Source organism: Solanum tuberosum, unplaced genomic scaffold (assembly GCF_000226075.1).
Source record: "Solanum tuberosum cultivar DM 1-3 516 R44 unplaced genomic scaffold, SolTub_3.0 scf00052, whole genome shotgun sequence".
Taxonomy (NCBI): domain Eukaryota; kingdom Viridiplantae; phylum Streptophyta; class Magnoliopsida; order Solanales; family Solanaceae; genus Solanum; species Solanum tuberosum.
In genome coordinates, this window is record NW_006238977.1 from 1,814,532 (window position 1) to 1,833,452 (window position 18,921).

The following is an 18,921-nucleotide window of genomic DNA, read 5'->3' on the forward strand; positions in this document are numbered from 1 at the left end:
AAAAAGAGAAATTAATTATAACTTAATTCTCTGCAAAGAAACAATAACAGTATATAGTAGTAATATTATAGTATAGGATAAAGAATAGTTTAATTTGGAAGACAAATTAGTTGGGAAACACCCTATTTATAATGATTTATACAAGGAGGAGTGAGTTAGTTGTGTTTACAATTGATGATTGACAAAATAAAATATCCCATCCTCCTTCTTCATGTGTTTCAATTTATTTGTCTGATTTTAACTTGATATAAAATTCAAAAAGCTAACGAAGACTTGTATTTTGTACTGTCAAATTAAAGATATATAGAATGTACGTTATTTAATCATGTGATATTAAAGATGCTATATGAAAATTTCAATTTAAGAAATTCTCAAAAAAGAAATTTTCTTAAATGGACTAGAAAAAAAAGATAAACAAATTAAAATATAAGGAATACGACTTGATCGACTTGAATCAGTATCATATTTTAACATATTATTATAATAGATAACTTTGACTTATTTTACGTGTTATTAACATCATTAGTAGAAATTAAACTCCCCCCCTTCACCCCCACCCCATCCCCATTCACTAGTCATTCTTTAGACTTAAAACATATTTGAAAAATAGCACTATCATGGAGTTTCAATTTTTCAAATTCCACATGTGAAAATTTATGACAATATATCAAATTTCCCATGTGAAATCTAAAACTCCTTGACATTGGTCATTTTTCAATTACAAAGATTGGATAATCGTTGTGTGAATTTTTAATGTAACTTTTATAACTAGTTACATATAATTATTTTTAGACAATGATGAATCTAAGATTAAACACAATAAATTTAATAGAATTCAATGCATCAAACTTGAACTATGTGTATATCTAGAAAAATAAATAAATATTAATTCATAAAAATTAAATTTTAAATTTATCATTATTTTCAGATGATTTAATTATGTACGTGATAGAATAAATCATAGAAAATCAAATCAAAAGTGGTTGACCACCGACATGGCGTACATAGGTTATAACGTGTGGTGTGTTGGCTCCTTTGACTCATACTTAATAAGTTAACAATTTATTTTAGTACTAATTAATCTATATCTCTACATATATATTATTTTGGTCTTATAAAATTGAAGATGTGGCATATTTCTTAGAAAAGTAATTTTAATGTTCACATTTTGCGTGTGTATTAATTCAATTAAAAATAATTAAATAAATATTAGTTGATTGAGTTATAAATAAATTTCTAAAAAGGTGTCAACTCTTGATGAACAATGAAGTTTTTTGTGTTTTAATTTGAATGATATTTGAATGGTGAAATTGTATCCACTATTGATAAATGATGGATTTTTTGTGTTTTAATTTTTTAGTGGATCCGAGTTAAGGAATTTAAATTGGTTTGTAGATTTAATTGGAGAAAATGTCGCGTAAAAATAAAGGCGGGACACGAAGATTTAATTAAGTAAAACTACATGTATGTAGGATGATTAAGATGGGATCGATATAAGGATTTAACGCATAAGAAATTAATATAAATTGGTTTTCTACATGACATATTTAAGACCACATGATACATTTACATAAATATTTATTTACTTTTTAAAACTTCATGTCAAATACTCAAACTCAAACAACTAAATGAAAACGATGGGATTATTTTAAATATTTTATAACAATGCACAAAACTCTAGTCTTGAAATATCTAAATGTGTAAGGTTGATGGCACATGATTATTTATCAGTTTAACTTATATAATACATAATGAGTGTACGAAAAAAAAATTCCCAATCAGAATACTATAATATTTAATTGCACATAATAAATGAAATGAGTAACCCGGAAAATACGACGATATGTTGCATTACATTGATAGTATAATTTTTTTTTAAAAAATATTTTAGTATATATAATTAAATGTTATAATATCCATTATTGAAAATACAAGAAGAAGATTTATTTCAAGATTAGCTAATAGATAAGACAATAGGCAATAAATATTACATAGAACAACTAGCGTTAGGTTTTAGCAAAATATGGACTCAACGTGAATGTTTGTTGGCAGACATTCACATGGAATTAAGCACTAATACTTAGGTTAATGACTATGTCTTTAATTTCTTTACACAATTAGATATACTTTACTACTCCTTCTCTGTCCCTAATTATTTGTCCACTTTTTTTTTAGTTGTCCCTAATTACTTATCCATTTTGACAAATCAAGAAAAGACAATTTCTTATACCCTCAATTAATTACTTTGAAAATATAGAACTTTTTGAAAATCTTAAGTTTTTAATTCATCCACTTCATAATTAATAGAGGTAAAAATGGTAAACTCACTATGTCAGTCATTGTTTTCTTAATATGTGTGTCAATTCAAAAGTGGATAAGTAATTAGGGACAGATGGAATATTATATATAACATTATTATATATACTTTTAAAATATTATGTATATTACTATTAATTAAGAGTTTTCTATTATATATTGAGAAAGATACACTTAGATACATGCATTTTTGCTACTAGATACACTAAAATAGTAAAACGAGGCGAGCGAGATGTGGAAGGAGACCATCTCACTAGATACATGTATTTGTATGTATCTGGTGTGATTCACATGTATTTGGGATGACAGATATATATGAGAATGACGAGCGAGATGGGAGAGGGGCAAGACAAGCGAGCTAGATTTGTTGTTTATTCCAGATACATGCGAATCCACTTGATCAATACAATGTATTTAAAACAAATTATACCTAATTTTAACCTCATATATTTTGAAATACAAATATCTAGACGGATCAAAATAGATAATACTCGACAGGTTGGAAACTTAAAATAGTGGCTGAAAATTTTGAATCAAGCGATCACGATGAAGAGTTGACTAGTCAAGAGTTATGAGATTGTAAAAAGTAGAATATACATAATTACAAAAATATAAAACAAGACCATATATATATATATATATATATAATAAGTTTTTATGTGATCCGATCTATTCCCAGACTAATTATTCTTTACTTTCCCTCACCCAAAAGGTTGCAAAACAAATAAAGAAGAAAATTCAAATTGATTTTACCATAGAACAAGGGTCGCAAAAAGGGATATTATATATAGTAAAATCAATATATTTCCTGTCCACTTAATTATTTATTTAATTAACTATATTTTCTAACATATGTTCACATTAAGTTGGTACGAAAATTAATTATGAGATTCCTGCCGTAAAAAAGTCCAATAAATTAACAAATGTTTCTTAAGATGTGCATTGAATGCTTTCCACATGATTCCAAACTTGTAATCTGCTCTTCCAAGAAAAGAAACTCTCTTTCCCTAGTAGACTCTAATATTATTATATTATATATATTATAATATATGCTACTCTAGTAGTATTAAAATTCTAGGAAACCAAGTCAAAGTTCCTCTTGGACTAATAAATAATGTAATTTTTTATCTCAGTAAGATATGATGGATTTGAGCTATGAAAATAAAAATATATTATATTAGGAAAGGATTGAGAGTATGACTTTATGCGATACACATGTATATTTGTACTCTTAATTGGTGTTTAGATTTTACGTGTCATAAATTTAAATTAGTAACATCGATAACTTTCAGATGATTTAAAAAAGTAAAAATTATAATAAGAAAATTTTCCTATTACTACACATTCATATGTGATTTAAGACTAAATTTTCATATTACTACACATTCATATGTGATTTAAGACTAACTTGATAATTTAGAAAAAAAATGTATATACGGTTAATTGTATAAGTTTGATCCAATTATGTTTAACTTTTATGCATTAGACCAACAAGAATTTCTTATAGTAGGATAATAAGTAACTCTTTATACTTAATAAAAGATTTCGAGTTCAATTTCTAAGCAAAAGATCAATTATCTTAATAAGAGATTTTGAGTTTAATTTTTAAATATAAGATTAAATGTCTTTGTTAGGGGCACTTTACCCGCCTAGGACTTTCAGGATTCGATAAACATAAAAGGTTTTACATTAAAGAGACATATATAACAAAAGATATAACTATTATAACAAATTTAAATTGATACCCTAGAAAATTAAATAAAGGCCACTACAAACAACTAATTATATCGTAAAAACAATTTATAAATCTAATCTAAAGCATACAAAATTCAAATCGAACAAGTAAAAATGAACAATTACAATTTTTTCAAACCCTACGGTCATAGGAAGAAGATAGGGTGGTCGACAGGATCAGAACCTTGTAAATGTATTGTTTATACCAATATTAATTAATTAATTAATTAATGTGTTTTGTTTAAACTAATTAATAAATCTAAGTATTAAAGTTTGCGTAAAAAACAAACATCTTCACCGTCATAGAGAAAACAAAAAAAAACAACATGCAAGCTCCAATCCAAAACATTTAATGAGCCTTGTTATATGGAAGATTCGATTATATTGGGAAAATGGATGTTTTGTCTTTTTATTTTCTTTTATATATTCAAATTTCAATATGAGTAGTGAAGATTTAAACAATCTAATCTTTGACAACATAGCTTCTATTCTTAGAGTTTGAAGAGGTTGTATGGGGTGAAAATTGGATAAGATATTAGAGATATAGGTAACTTACGAAGCGATACGTAATAAATAGGACAAATTAAATGCATCTCATCAAGAGTAAACACTAAATATTTTTCTTAAATATAATTTAGAAAAGAAATTGTATTCGTAGAAGATTTGAATTTGAGATATTCAAGATCGAAATCATATCAGCAAGGCAATCATCTAGCTCTGAAAGCATCTAGCTAGGACCAGACACCAAATTGCAACTAATTCAGATTAGATGAGAACTTAACTATTTTCGAAAGATCCACAATCGGAAATGAGCCTTGTGATATGGAAAATTCGATTACATTGGGAAAATGGATGTTTTGTCCTTTTTCTTTTCTCTTATTTAAATTCCAATATGATTAGTGAAGATTCAAAACAATCTAAAATATTTGACAACATAGCTTAAAGTCTATTGTTTAATTAGAAAGCATTAATATTAGGTTCCCATGGCTTCGTGTTCTATGATCGACTAGTACTTACTCAATTCAACAATAGTCGTCGTTCATTATTGACTTGGTATATACATTAAGAAACAATACTCTAAATAATAGAGATAATATAACTATATTACTCTTTGAATATATTAAATTTAATGTTTTGGAAAATGTATTAAATATTACTCATATCGAATAGTATTTGAGATTAAGGATACAATAAACACAAGAATAAATTATTTCTTGGGTTTCAAACTGGACAAATATTATTGAACAACTATTTTTAGTATAGTGAACAAGTAAAGATGAACAGAGGGAGTATTAAGTTTTAGAATTTATCCTATTTTATTGACATGGTAAATTTACTTCATATGTTATTCAACTGTATCAAAATAAGTGATATTTTTAGTTTGGAGAAAAAAACGACTTTTTAATGGTGTAAACTTCATATACACAAGGATAATTTTGGAAGAAAAAAGTTATTTTGTTTTATTTTATATATAAAACATCATTTGTTTTGAAATGGAAGAAATATAGTGTAATCTAATTTGATATATGAAATTAGATTTGTTATCAAATTACTTATCAATGATTATCCTTAAAATTTTGGAGGTTATTTGTGTAACAACTCTATCCTTGATTTTTAGTTATTGTGTTTCAAGTTCAATTTTGAGCATGTGTATAAGTTTTAAAACGTTGTTATCACTAAACATATTCTTCAATCTATATTTGTTGCTTTACTGTCATTAATGAAACTGAGATATAATTTGCTAACCTTTTTGGGAGGTCAAAGATATTGTACATATAGACATTATAGAGTGTCACGATCCAAAATTTGAAATCATGATGATAACTAATGAATTAGCATATTTAAAAATCAATATCCAATAAGCTCCTATGCTGAGTTAAGCCAACCACAATCTATTAGTAGTGGCAAATGTTGTCTTTTCTATAGTGTTATATAGATCGCGATAAATTTGATATAAGAACTTTAGGTTATAAAAAATTATGTGAGTCAAGAAATAGTGTCTTAGTATAGACTCATTTATGAGTATGTTGTTCATGGCCATATTTCAAAGACATGTTAGAAAGGTTTCTCTCTTTTTTTTTTTTTTTTTTTTTTCTTTCGATATAGTTGAATTAAGTCTAATATATCCAATGTTAATTTATAATTAACTGTCGAATACTGAATGATAATTATTGTAAAACCTTAATAAATTAATAATCTCTTTAAGATAGTATTTTTCTTTGATTCCGACTTGGGCGAATGAAAAAAATCACTCATTTTGATAAGATAATTTTTTAAAAAGTATTTTCAGAAGAGCGCTATATAAATATGGTCCCATTAATATTATAAATTAATAATTTTTTTAAAATACAAATATATTTAAGATAATTTTGTGAAATATGATTCTATTGTTGATTTTGTGACACATTTTAAATGAGAAATCATTTTTGGATATGGTTTCAAGAAATTTATTATCTTGCTTATATAGTTTATTCTCTCACCAACATACATTGAATGTAAAAAGTAAAGATACAAGGAATAATATTTGATTATTAAGAAACAATAAACATTATGTATACTGAATTTATTTTTACAATGAATCATTGAATTCTTGAATTTATTTTATAATGAATCATTTAACAAAAATTATGTTACAATGAATCATACATATACATTGTACTCTATGTATAATGAATTTATTTTCTATATGAATTCAATAAATATGATACATAATTTAGTAAGATATTATGATTTTAATTTATTCATTGTACTATATGTTTAATAATATTTCTTTATGAATATGAATTCAATAAATATGATACATAATTTAGTAAGATATTATGATTTTAATTTATTCATTGTACTATATGTTTAATAATATTTCTTTATGAATATGAATTCAATAAATATGATACATAATTTAGTAAGATATTATGATTTTAATTTATTCATTGTACTTTATGTATAATAATATTTTTTTATGTATATAAATTCAATAAATATGATACATAAATTGTAGTCCGTGGCAAAAGGCTCGTAGTCACGTGATTACATGAAGAGGAGCAGAAGCCAGTTTGTTGCTGCAAATGTACTCTTTCTTTTGTTACTTTAGAATTAATTACAGATTCCCTCACAATTATATTATGTTGAAGACTTATCATTATATATGAATAATATATGATGTCTTATTTAACACTAAATTTAAATTCCATTTCTAGGAGGAATTTGGTTTCAAACTAGGAATAATATTCCAGGATTATATGTGCGAGGTGACTTCTTCCTATCTATCCCTTTTTTTCATGTTCAGAGTAAGTTGGTATCTATGTTGATAAGAGGTAGCATGTGTCTCGTGAAATTAGCTGACCCCAAACCTACTGGAAAATGAAGGTGCTGCTATGTAATACGGATTAATCCATTGGCAGTGTAAGCACTATAGTAAAACAACAACATACCAGTGTAATCCCACGAAACGTGAGGTATAGGGAGGATAGATGTACCGTGTACGCATACCTTGAAGGTAGAGAGGCGAAAAATGTATAGTAACATAATGAAACTTCATTCCCCAAAACATGTATAGTAACATAATGAAATTTCATTTTCCAGAAGAGATATAACATCTATAATACTTACCATTTCTTTAGAGACTGCAGGTGTTAAACAAGTTAGCAAGCTTTTTTATGGTTGTATTTTTTATCAATGAAGAATTTAAATGGTCCCAAATGTCATACAGATAGTAGTGCCATATATTGTCTTACAACAGACACCTTGAAATAACACAATACAAAAACAATGATCGAGTGTAGTTTGAAGTTGTTCTCGTCTTACCTCATCCTTCAACTCGTAGTTTAAAACACCATTCGATAGCCCAATGATTCAGGAGAGGGGACCCTGCCAATGTCTTGGCACCAAAGATATATGACTTGTTCACGACCTTTTATTGTTGTTGAAAATATCAGTGGTGTTCAGGCCAGCTTTCTCACGTAGTTTTCACCTTTCCAACAATGACTGTAATATCATCGAGCTTTCCTCCTGTTCAAGGTTACATAGGAAAGAAACCTTGTCGGGCATGTCATCAAGAATATGGCAAGAATAGGCTCGAAAAATGATTCCTTCTAGTCATACCTGTAAACTTCATTCCAAATACTTTCTTCCACCAAGGAACATCAAATCCCTGTTAGTCAAAGTAATGCTAAAAAATAAGTATCATCTTATACCGTGACAGACGATGCATTTGAGGACAATTTATATATATATTGAATCACTCTGAAAATTTACCCTTGCTCTAGCCTCCAGTGAAAAAGGGGAGTCGAATTTGGTATCCACAGAATGATTGCGCGCCAAATCAGCTAATGCCTTAGCTAACATTGATACCAAACAAGTAAGAATACCATAGAAATGAGTCAACTGTTTACAAGCAGAAATAAGATTTAAGTAGAAAACAAGTACCAGCATTAGAGACATCATCATTTGTGGTCACAACTGAAACAATCTCTTGATCGAAAATATTATCAAAGAGGCCATCTGAGCCCATTACAATTGTATCTCCTACTTGCAAGTTCACCGTGCTAACCTGAGAAAAGAACATACACAGAGACGAGACAAAGAGCGCGTTTACTCTAGCAGTCAAATACAATATCACAAAATTTATGTGGTGAGGCGACAAAAACGTCTCCCTAGGACATGTAGGCTTATTGGATGACAAGTAACAAGATCTCTAACGATACCAAATTGCACATTAGAGAAAATTGATTTTCTCCATCAGGTGATCAGGAAAAGAGTAAATTTTAATTACTTGGCATCCAAATTAGTCTGGATTCTGCAAGTACTAGAAAGTAAGGAGGTCTCTGAAAGCTTTTTGTGTAAAGTTTTGACACCTGAGAAAAGATTATAAAGTTTATCCTCTTTACCTAACCAGATACCAATAATGACAAGGAAGCAAATAGAACCAAGTTCATTTTACTCGAAAGGAAAAGTGTAATATGATTCACCGTATATAACTTTCCATACTATGGCATCAAGGTATGTTTGAGTAACAGACTCTGAGCTCAACTGGTATGGGCAGTCAAAATAGTGTTCGAGTGGAAATGTGGAGAAAATCATCTGACCTGCACCAAAATAGGCAATAATGACATCAGATAAAATTGAACCTTAAAGTCACACAAAAGAAAAATATGAGTTTGTACCTTTACGAATAACCCGTAGTCCACAATCCCCAACACTGCCTATCTTCAAAATTCCATTCTTGAATACAGAAACAAGTCTATCTTCCACATAGAAAGCCACATTCAATGATAATAATCAAGTTCCTCAATCTGGATGAATATCAATGCTCGAGAACAATAGCACTGAAGATAAAAGGAACCTACACCGTAGCTGAACCGATAGATGATGTAGCAGCATGGGCTCCCTTTATGAGAATCCGAGGATCATCATTGACCTGGCAAAATTAGTAAACCAGAATGTCTCAATGAAGAATCCATAACAATTGATTAAATCTAGGTGATTACTTAAACGGAAACACAGGTCACTGTTGTTTAATGTGACGTGACGCCTGAAACTAATTTTAAAATCAGGATGGTCTGTCTTCACAATGTTGGTACCTCCACATTCCCCACCAAAGAAGAAACGTTAGCCACCAATTCTCTGGAGAACAGTGCGGGATCCACATTCTTTTCAGCCCAACTGCAAAGAACATTTGAGGGAATAATATATATGTTAGATATTTATGCAACTCTGAGCCACAAACATTTAGGTTCAAAAAATTGTCATTTGGAGATAATGCCAGTGGACTTTGTGGCTATTTTTGTTGATTGCTGAGTGTAAGCAAAATAACAGTCGGAATCATCATAGTTCCTTATTAGCTGATAAGGTTAGTCCTGAGAGTTAGTTAATATCCTTTCATTGCATAATCCTCTCTAGGGAACCTTGTCTATGCACTAGTTTTGTGTATATGTATGTAATTCTAAATTAAAAGACGAAATTTCAATCCTCACAAATATACCACTCAGAAGTTGAAATAAAGAATTTTCATGCAGCAGGATTCGGATGGCTTATAGTCGTATACCAGGTAGAGAGGTTCAACTTAAAAAAATTTCATGCATCAGGTTGATCTGGCATTGTTACTCCAGTTGAGTAGTAGTTTCAGTCTCGATATGAAAATAAACAGGATTCTGATGATATCATTTAGAAGATTCAACCTAAGTAATACTGTATTGTAATGTTCATCCTTATATATGGCGCTATTAGAAGGTGCACCTTATATTACCGAAAAAGTGAAACCGAGAGATAATTTTTCTTACTCCGGTAACTTCCAAAAAAAAAGATAACACTTTGAAACTAGCAAAGAGTCCAGAGATAATTTTTCTTAATGTGATTGAGCTCTTAGTATGGACCTTTCCCAAAATTTTCCCCTCCAGAAAGTACAGAAGAAAAGAGCTCAAAATAAGGTCCTGCAATCGATTCTGCCTTAAAGCAGGTATAAGCTTGTTTCTAATTAGTCTAGATTTGAGGCATAGTTAATTGATTACTATGGGACAGTAAATCTAATATCATGCTCAATTTTCTTGCCTTGCCTGAGATGAGAGCTTCTACTTGGTGAATACGACTTGGAAGTTGTACTCATATGTTGATTTATTGTGGTGCAAGCATGTGATTATAAACATCTCCAAATGGGATCTCAGTGAGTTCTAAACCTCAAAAATCACAGGTAGAGAGGAGTTGAGAACACCAGAACAATACACGTAGGCTGTAGCCGTCTCATGTCCGACTTTACTTGTGAGGTTGAAGGCCAAACTAGTACTGTCTACAAAGTTCATACTTTCTTTGTCCCCAGCACAAATACATGATCATAGAAAGAAAGTCATGGCATATAATTTTTTGTATAATACTGAAAATTGATTCCTTAAAGTTCTCACATTAAGAAATTACATGAAGTTAATATGAACCACAAGTCTTCATAGTTAAAGATAGTTTAACATATAACTTATGTTCACTAAAATTACGCCAAAGAGTTACTGATAAACAAAATGACATGCTTTTGCAAACTGAGGAAATATCTTTAAAAGAAACCATAATAAAGCATCTCACCCGGAAACACCATCAGCAACAACAATCACTTCCCCATCATCACTGCTCACAAAGAATGCATCTTCTCCACCTTTCTCAACCTTCAAAACATAAACATACAACACCGCCAATAATAAAACATCTCATTTTACACTTAATTACATGCCCTTATAATCATGGAAATGTTATATGTTATGGCACGTAGACCAGGGGCAAACCGTGGATGTAGGCTTGAGTGTATGAGTTTGATGAGTAGCCAGTGTTATCAAAGGCGAAAAACGCAAAAAAGCTCTAAGGTCTGTGGGGGCTTTAAGCGCAAAGTGCAAATAAAGCGTGGGCTTTAATGAAAAAAGGCGCAAAGGGAGAAAAGAATACAAATATATATGTTTAATCCAAGACTAATAATTATAAACATAAATGACAAATATATGACCTAAGAAATTGAATTTTTTTTATGATAAAGTGAAATATCAATTATTTAGTTTCACTTCTTCATAAGAGTCCCATTGGCAAGGAAATGTTTGCCTTAGAACCTTGATGACGACACTAAAGCACACAAAGACGGGGTTGAATGCGACTCTACCAATACCAATCTCCTCTGGAGCAAGGAAAAGCGAGACGAAGCGTTTAACACGTTTTGAGCCTCACTTCAGGGCTTAAGCGCGCCTTTGATAACACTGTGAGTAGCTTTGGCCAAACCTTATATATGCATCTAAAAACCCCTAAATATGTACAAATATTATATTCAAAACTCAGTTAATAGCACAATTGCCAAAATCTTTTAAGGTTCCTAATGGTATGTTCCAAAAGTCTTTTTTAAAGAGAACTCCATGCTCAATCAAATATACAACAACAACAACATATCCAGTGTAATCCCACAAGTAACTCCTGAGGATGGTAGAGCAGGGGTGGAGCCACGTAGGGCTGATCAACCCTCTCAGATGGAAAATTACATAGTAGATGTTTAACCCCCTTTTACTTCTTCGCGTGTTTACTTCTTTATATTTTTAAACCCCCTTAGTGAAAATTTGACTGGAATAGAGTGTACGCAGACCTTACTTACCTCTACCTCGGGAAGGTAGAGAGGTTGTTTCCGGAAAACCCTCAGCTCAAGTAACACATATCAAAGCAAAATATTAAAAGTAGAGAGGACATAGTAAATAATAGGAAAAAAACAGTGCATGGCATTAAGAGAACAAGGAATAGTAACAACAACAAAAGAGTGCGATAATCGAAGCACAGAAAACATAAATCATAGGACAAGAAAACTACCGGGGCTCATATGAAATAAACAAGAGGGAAGTAGTGTTACTCATATTGGTCCAAACTGAGAGAAATTTACATAATTAGAAGAGCCATTATAAAATATTAACAATACTCCCTCTGTTACTTTTAGTTGTCCATTATAGGAAAAATAAATATTTCCTTTATTTATCCAATATGAAAAATCAAAACATTGAATTTTACTACCTCCGTCTACTTTTAATTGTCATAGTTTCCTTTTTAGAGTCAAACGATAATAACTTTGACTACATTTTATGATGTATTTTTTCAACATATTGATATGCAAAAAATTACTAGAATAGTATTTTTCGTATAGTTTTTGAATATCTAAAATTTTTGTTTAAAATATCAAATTAATGTATTCTAATTTAACTTTGAAAAATAGTTAAATTGCCTTTCAAAAAGCACAACATGACAATTAAAAGTAGACATAAAGAGTATTATATTCGAAGGGCAACATAGCAAAGAGTTGTCGTCAAGTCAATAGTGGACAAGTTAAAATAGACCGAGACGGAGTATGATTTACTACTTGCCTTGTTGGGATGAGGAATTAGGTACATTCCAACACTTAATGACATCTCTTGCCTGCAAATAAACAAATGTAGATACACAATAACCATTAATTCTTCAGGACAATGGATACAACATACTAAGATAAAAAATAATAATACTAATTTTTCAAATAAATGATACGATTACTTGTTAACTAAGCAAAAAAATTGAAACTATTTTTCTGCTTTACCTAGTCAGAGGAGGAGCAGAATCCGATGAAGCGCAACGAAGAAAACTCTGTTTCTTTCTAATAACAGAAATTGAACTAAATTTTTGGGGATTAATTGAATAGAGAAACTGTTGAGGAAGAGAAACCGAAGGCCTGAAAATGGAAATCGCCATTTTTTCCGTCTCCTCTAACCCCTTTCTACACTATCGGCTAACAGTGTAAAAATGGGATTTCTTCGGAGGACGTGGGTACGTCATTTGGCCACGTTTGGTTGCTTTGGATTTTGCATTTACAACAACCCCGTTTATTTCCGCAAGTAAAGTCTGAAAAGGATATTGTGGAATAAATTTAACAGAAACTAAGAAAATACCTCATAAAAATAAAATAGTTCAAACGTATAGTACCATTTACATTCATATCTTACTAAATAACTAATTTATTATATTATATTATATACCTCCAAACTAATTTTGTTTAACTAATACCAAATCAGTATAATGTATTATATTGATATTATTAAGATTGATATTTTCACTCAATTGATATTAAGGGCTCGTTTGGCTATGCGATATGAAATCATGCTATGGGAGGAGAGGTGATAGAGGTTGATTACTTATTTGTTGTATCATGAATACAAATTGATTTGTATTAAAAAATCATTGTATTTAGCTACATATTAGAAGGAGAGAGGCGAGCGAGACAGAGAGAGGATCAATACATGTTATATTCATGGTATCACGACTACAATTAATATAGAATACAAATACAATTGATACAAAATAGAAATATAATTGTTTGAATATAATTGATACAATTGATTTGTATCATATACCGAATATAATTAAATTAACGAACACAAATTATATTGACGAATACAATTAACAAAATAGAAAATGTCATAATATAATTGATACAAAATATGTATACGGTTGATACATAATACAAAATACAGTTAATATGGAATATAATTACATTTGGTACATAATACAAAATAAAATCGTCATATTTATGTGGAAAAGGAGAGAATTTTGCTTTAAAACGTTACATATAGATACAATTTTTAATTTTTTAAACTATAATGGTTTTTCGTAAATATATATCACATGTTTGCTTTGTTGTGTAATTTTTTTTTAACTCAATAGACTTTTTGTTTAATTTGTCCTTAGAATTTTCTATTCCACTTTTTTGAGGTCATATCACTTTGAATTTATATTCAAATTATCATCAAAGATTGTGGTAGAAAGAATTAACTTTTTTTTTTTAATAAAAAATTAGAATTCGAGACCTAAAAATAGAATAGTGAACACTTTCTTTCTTTAATGAAATTTATACAACTAGAATACAAATTAGTTGGTAAGAATAACCGACATTGAATTAGAAATCAAAATAAACAAAAAAAATAAATTTGATTGATTCAGTAAATGACCCTTTTATTTATTTATCTTATGATTTATGAATAAACTACGATCTAAAGATTCATTTTGATTAAAACAAAAATATTATGAGAGAAATGAGATCACAATTTAAACTTTTATAGATATTAGACAATAGTCTAATATTTCGTCCAAAATTGTATTTTTCACAACTTCTAAATTATGTTGACTTTTTTTAAATTTTATTTTTTCATTTAATTATGTTTATGAGAACTTTTTTCTTTATATTCTCGTTTCATAAAACAAAATTGCTCTGGCATACAAATTCCAACAACCAAGCACCAGTGGTCTAGTGGTAGAATAGTACCCTGCCACGGTACAGACCCGGGTTCGATTCCCGGCTGGTGCATTTGTTTTTCTTTTTAATCCAAACTGTCTATTAATAGTTTTGATCAACTAACAAGTAAATAAAGCTAGGGTTATGTCAGAATCATACTTTACATTCGTGATTTCATGTACATATAATATAACTACAGTTATGCCGCAATCCTAAATAATTTGGCGCGATTATATGAATACATCATGTTACTTCAATTAAATTCATCATAAGGAGTAGTATAAATAGCATAGCAAACACCAAGTAAAAGCTGTAGGAATTGCTGTTGGGATCGACGCTTCACATCACCGAGGCGTCCAAAGTGCTTAGAACTCAAGGAAGCTTAAGTCAACTCAAATTTCATGTTTTAGTTTAGCTTCTATATTTTTGGAAATAATTGTCTTCTTAACTATATGTGCTTTTCTATACCGCTTTGTTATGTGTTAATTGAGCCGAGGAACTTTCAGAAACATGAGATTTCATTAGACATGATGTTTGTTTGTTGTTAATTTTGGACCAATTGGAAGTCAAAAACATAAACAAAATAAAGTTAATTTTGAAACTTTTTGTTTGTCCAGATTTAAGGACATTTTTCAAATGACTATCAGTTATCAGCTAATTAAATTTAAAAATTTAAAATTAATAGTTTGGATAGACATGTACGTAGTCTCTAGCTTTATGAGTATATATATATATATATATATCTATATAATACAATCTTTGACATTACTAACTTGCAAAAATAATAATATGGTCTTTGATGGAGCTCTTTCAATTTTATATTGTTATTATACATTAGAACTTTCTAGTTCTAGGATTAAATAAGTCGCAAATTCGCAATCCTTCGTTTCAATTTGTTTCTTTTACCTTTTTAGTTTTTTTTCTTCTTCTGGAAACTCTAGGATAAACTGCAATCGCTATAATCTCTGTTCTTCAGGTGAGCACTTTGTGCGCACTGGGTAAACCCCCCACATTAGACAAGCCCTATGCGATAGACTTGACTCGACTCGAAATGCATTGAGGGGGGATCGATTCCGGATCATCCATGTTGATGACCACCCTCCGAACCAACTGAACCATCCCAAAGGACTACTTTTTTAGTTTTTTTAAAAAATATTTTTTTAACTACAAAATTAAATGTTATTTTAATACATTTTACATATCTTTACTAAGAGTGCGAGATTCAAAATTATTATTTATTTTTTAAAACTTTATGTCAAAATCAACAAAATAAATCAAAATGGAAAGAATATTGGTAATTATCACTTGAGCTGGAAATATATTACATCTATAATGTAACTTGATGTGATTTTGGATTTTTCATGGCGGCTTGAGAATTCATAATTTTAAATTAAATTTCTTATATAGTTTTCGCATTTCAAGTTAACTTATTTGCGTCGCAGAATAATAAGGTTACTTTGTTCATCACCCGTTATTTATCAGTCTAAGGGTGTGTTCGGTACTTATTTAAAAGTAAAAAATAAAGTGAAAATAGAGAAAATAAATTTCGTAAATAGCATTCCACATTGATTGTGTATTCTCCCTCACCGACTCACCTCATTTTCAAATTTCACCCCCTAACTCCCGTAGTCCCCCATCCCACCCCTCACCTTTCGTAGTGTTTCTCTAGATTATATACAAATGCTTTTAGAATAATATTTGTTGTTTATGTACCAAACACAAGAAAATAAGTAAAAGACACTTATTTTCGCGAAAAATATTTTTATCCGTACCAAACACACCACTCAGGTTGACTAAGAAATATCTAAATACTCTCACCTTTCGTAGTGCTCTAGATTATATACAAATGCTTTTAAAATAATAATTGTTGTTTATGTACCAAACACAAGAAAATAAGTAAAAGACACTTATTTTCGCGAAAAATATTTTTATCCGTACCAAACACACCACTCAGGTTGACTAAGAAATATCTAAATACTCTCACCTTTCGTAGTGCTCTAGATTATATACAAATGCTTTTAAAATAATAATTGTTGTTTATGTACCAAACACAAGAAAATAAGTAAAAGACACTTATTTTCGCGAAAAATATTTTTGTCCGTACCAAACACACCACTCAGGTTGACTAAGAAATATCTAAATACTCTCACCTTTCGTAGTGTTTCTCTAGATTATATACAAATGCTTTTAGAATAATATCTGTTGTTTATGTACCAAACACAATAAAATATGTAAAAGACACTTATTTTCGCGATTTTTGTTTTTTATTCGTACCAAACACACCACCCTAGGTTGACTAAGAAATATCTAAATAATTATAAAGTTTGCAAAAAAAATAATCTAAAACTTGTGTATTGTTTACTAGTTTTGGACCAATAAATTTTTTAAAAAATACCAATCGCCGTCTGTGGGGATCGAACCCACGACCACGTGGTTAAAAGCATCGCGCTCTACCACTGAGCTAAGACGGCTGATATGTTTTACTGTTGTATATATCTGTATATATATATAATAATAAATGCATAAGCATTTTTATGTAATGTACAGTGTAAGAAAATGGAGAAAATGATCAAAATGGTCTTTAATGTATTAAGGTTGCTTTATTTTGGTCCTTAATATATTCTAGGTGATTGAAATAGTCTTTCATGTATGACAAAACGTGTTAATTTAGTCTTTTACCCTAAATTTAACATTTTACCCCCAAAAAACTGTTAAATATAACGGTGGGGCCCACATAACTTACAAAAAATCACCCTTTTTACCATTTTTATTAGCTCAAAGAAAGAGTTTCATGAATTCTAAAACACTATTTTCCTCTAACATCTAACCACATAATTACAAAATTATTTTGTAATTGTCCTCAGTGGTGGAACAACAATGTTTCCTGGTATTGTTGATCGTATGAGCAAGGAAATTACCATTCTTGCTCCCAACAACATGAAAATCAAGGTTGTGGCGCCTCTTGAACGGAAGTACAGTGTCTGGATTGGAGGGTCTATCTTAGCTTCTCTCAGCACCTACCAATAGGTAATACATAACATAACACGTGTAGCTCACACTATTACAATAATTATGTGGTTAGATGTTAGAGGAAAATAGTGTTTTAGAATTCATGAAACTCTTTCTTTGAGCTAATATAAAAATGGTGGATTTTGTAAGTTATGTGGGGCCTACCATTATATTTAGCAGTTTTTGGGGGTAAGTTGTTAAGTTTAGGGTAAAAGACTAAATTGAACACATTTTGTCATACATGAAGGACTATTTCAATCACCTAGAATATATTGAGGACCAAAATAAAGCAGTCCCAATACATTAAGGACTATTTTGATCATTTTCTCTAAGAAAATGAATATGCACTTATTTTTTGCTTTGATAAAATATATAGTATTTGGTTTATTATGTATTATTCTTTGTTTATATGACATAGTTTGAATTTCAAGCAACAAATAAGAAGACTTTTTATTGTGTTTTATTTATATGCATTTCAAATATTTTTAAATTGTTAATTCTTATAATTTATAGTACTTTTTGTGTAGTTTTTAATTATGTTAATTATTTTTCAAAAATCAAACCGATCATATGTCCGAATGCATGATCAAAAGAAAGAAATTTGACTCTTTAAATCTGAATTATATCTTATAAATTGAAACAGATGAGTAGTTATTACTAAGATGGTAGATACTGACACGAGAGGACTTGAAGAGAGATAAATGATATTCCAAGAGAGGAGTAGATATTGAAGATAAATGATATCTGGAACTGGAAGAGGCGATCAAACAAGACATGACAAATCTAGAATTAGGATAGAGGGCCAACTAGTAGTAAATAGTTTTGCGTTTTGCTTTTCCTTACCAATAGTATTATTATTATTTTTGATTTCTTATTATTTTTAATTTTCTATTGCTGCAGTATAAAGCATGCGTACACTTTTCTCTTTCCACATTTTACTTATAAAATTTATTAAATATATTATTATTATTATTATTATTATATGGTAATTTGGAATGTCATTTATCTTTGATATTTAAAATTTATGATAGAAACTTCCGGAACCTTTCTTTTAATGGAATTTCGAAGTCTCGTGACTTTATCCACTTATGGTTATTATTATT

At 29.6% G+C, this 18,921-nt stretch overlaps 1 protein-coding gene and 2 non-coding genes across 3 annotated transcripts; 1 reads left to right on the forward strand and 2 right to left on the reverse strand.

Annotated features, from left to right (window-relative positions):
- Positions 1–7,680: 7,680 nt before the first annotated feature.
- On the reverse strand, positions 7,681–13,400 carry LOC102606279 (probable protein phosphatase 2C 26). The gene is made up of 11 exons (XM_006344012.2): positions 13,121–13,400; positions 12,912–12,963; positions 11,116–11,195; positions 9,630–9,711; positions 9,396–9,466; positions 9,213–9,289; positions 9,037–9,134; positions 8,476–8,599; positions 8,305–8,387; positions 8,152–8,200; positions 7,681–8,058 (listed from the first exon to the last, which is right to left on the reverse strand). The coding sequence occupies exons 1-11, from the start codon at positions 13,270–13,272 to the stop codon at positions 8,006–8,008; spliced, it is 921 nt and encodes a 306-aa protein (XP_006344074.1). The 5' UTR covers positions 13,273–13,400; the 3' UTR covers positions 7,681–8,005.
- A 1,410-nt stretch (positions 13,401–14,810) lies between these two features.
- Positions 14,811–14,881, forward strand: TRNAG-GCC (transfer RNA glycine (anticodon GCC)). Its single transcript has one exon. It is a non-coding gene; the product is annotated as a tRNA-Gly (tRNA).
- A 2,327-nt stretch (positions 14,882–17,208) lies between these two features.
- TRNAK-UUU (transfer RNA lysine (anticodon UUU)) lies at positions 17,209–17,280 on the reverse strand. The gene has a single exon. It is a non-coding gene; the product is annotated as a tRNA-Lys (tRNA).
- Positions 17,281–18,921: the final 1,641 nt, after the last annotated feature.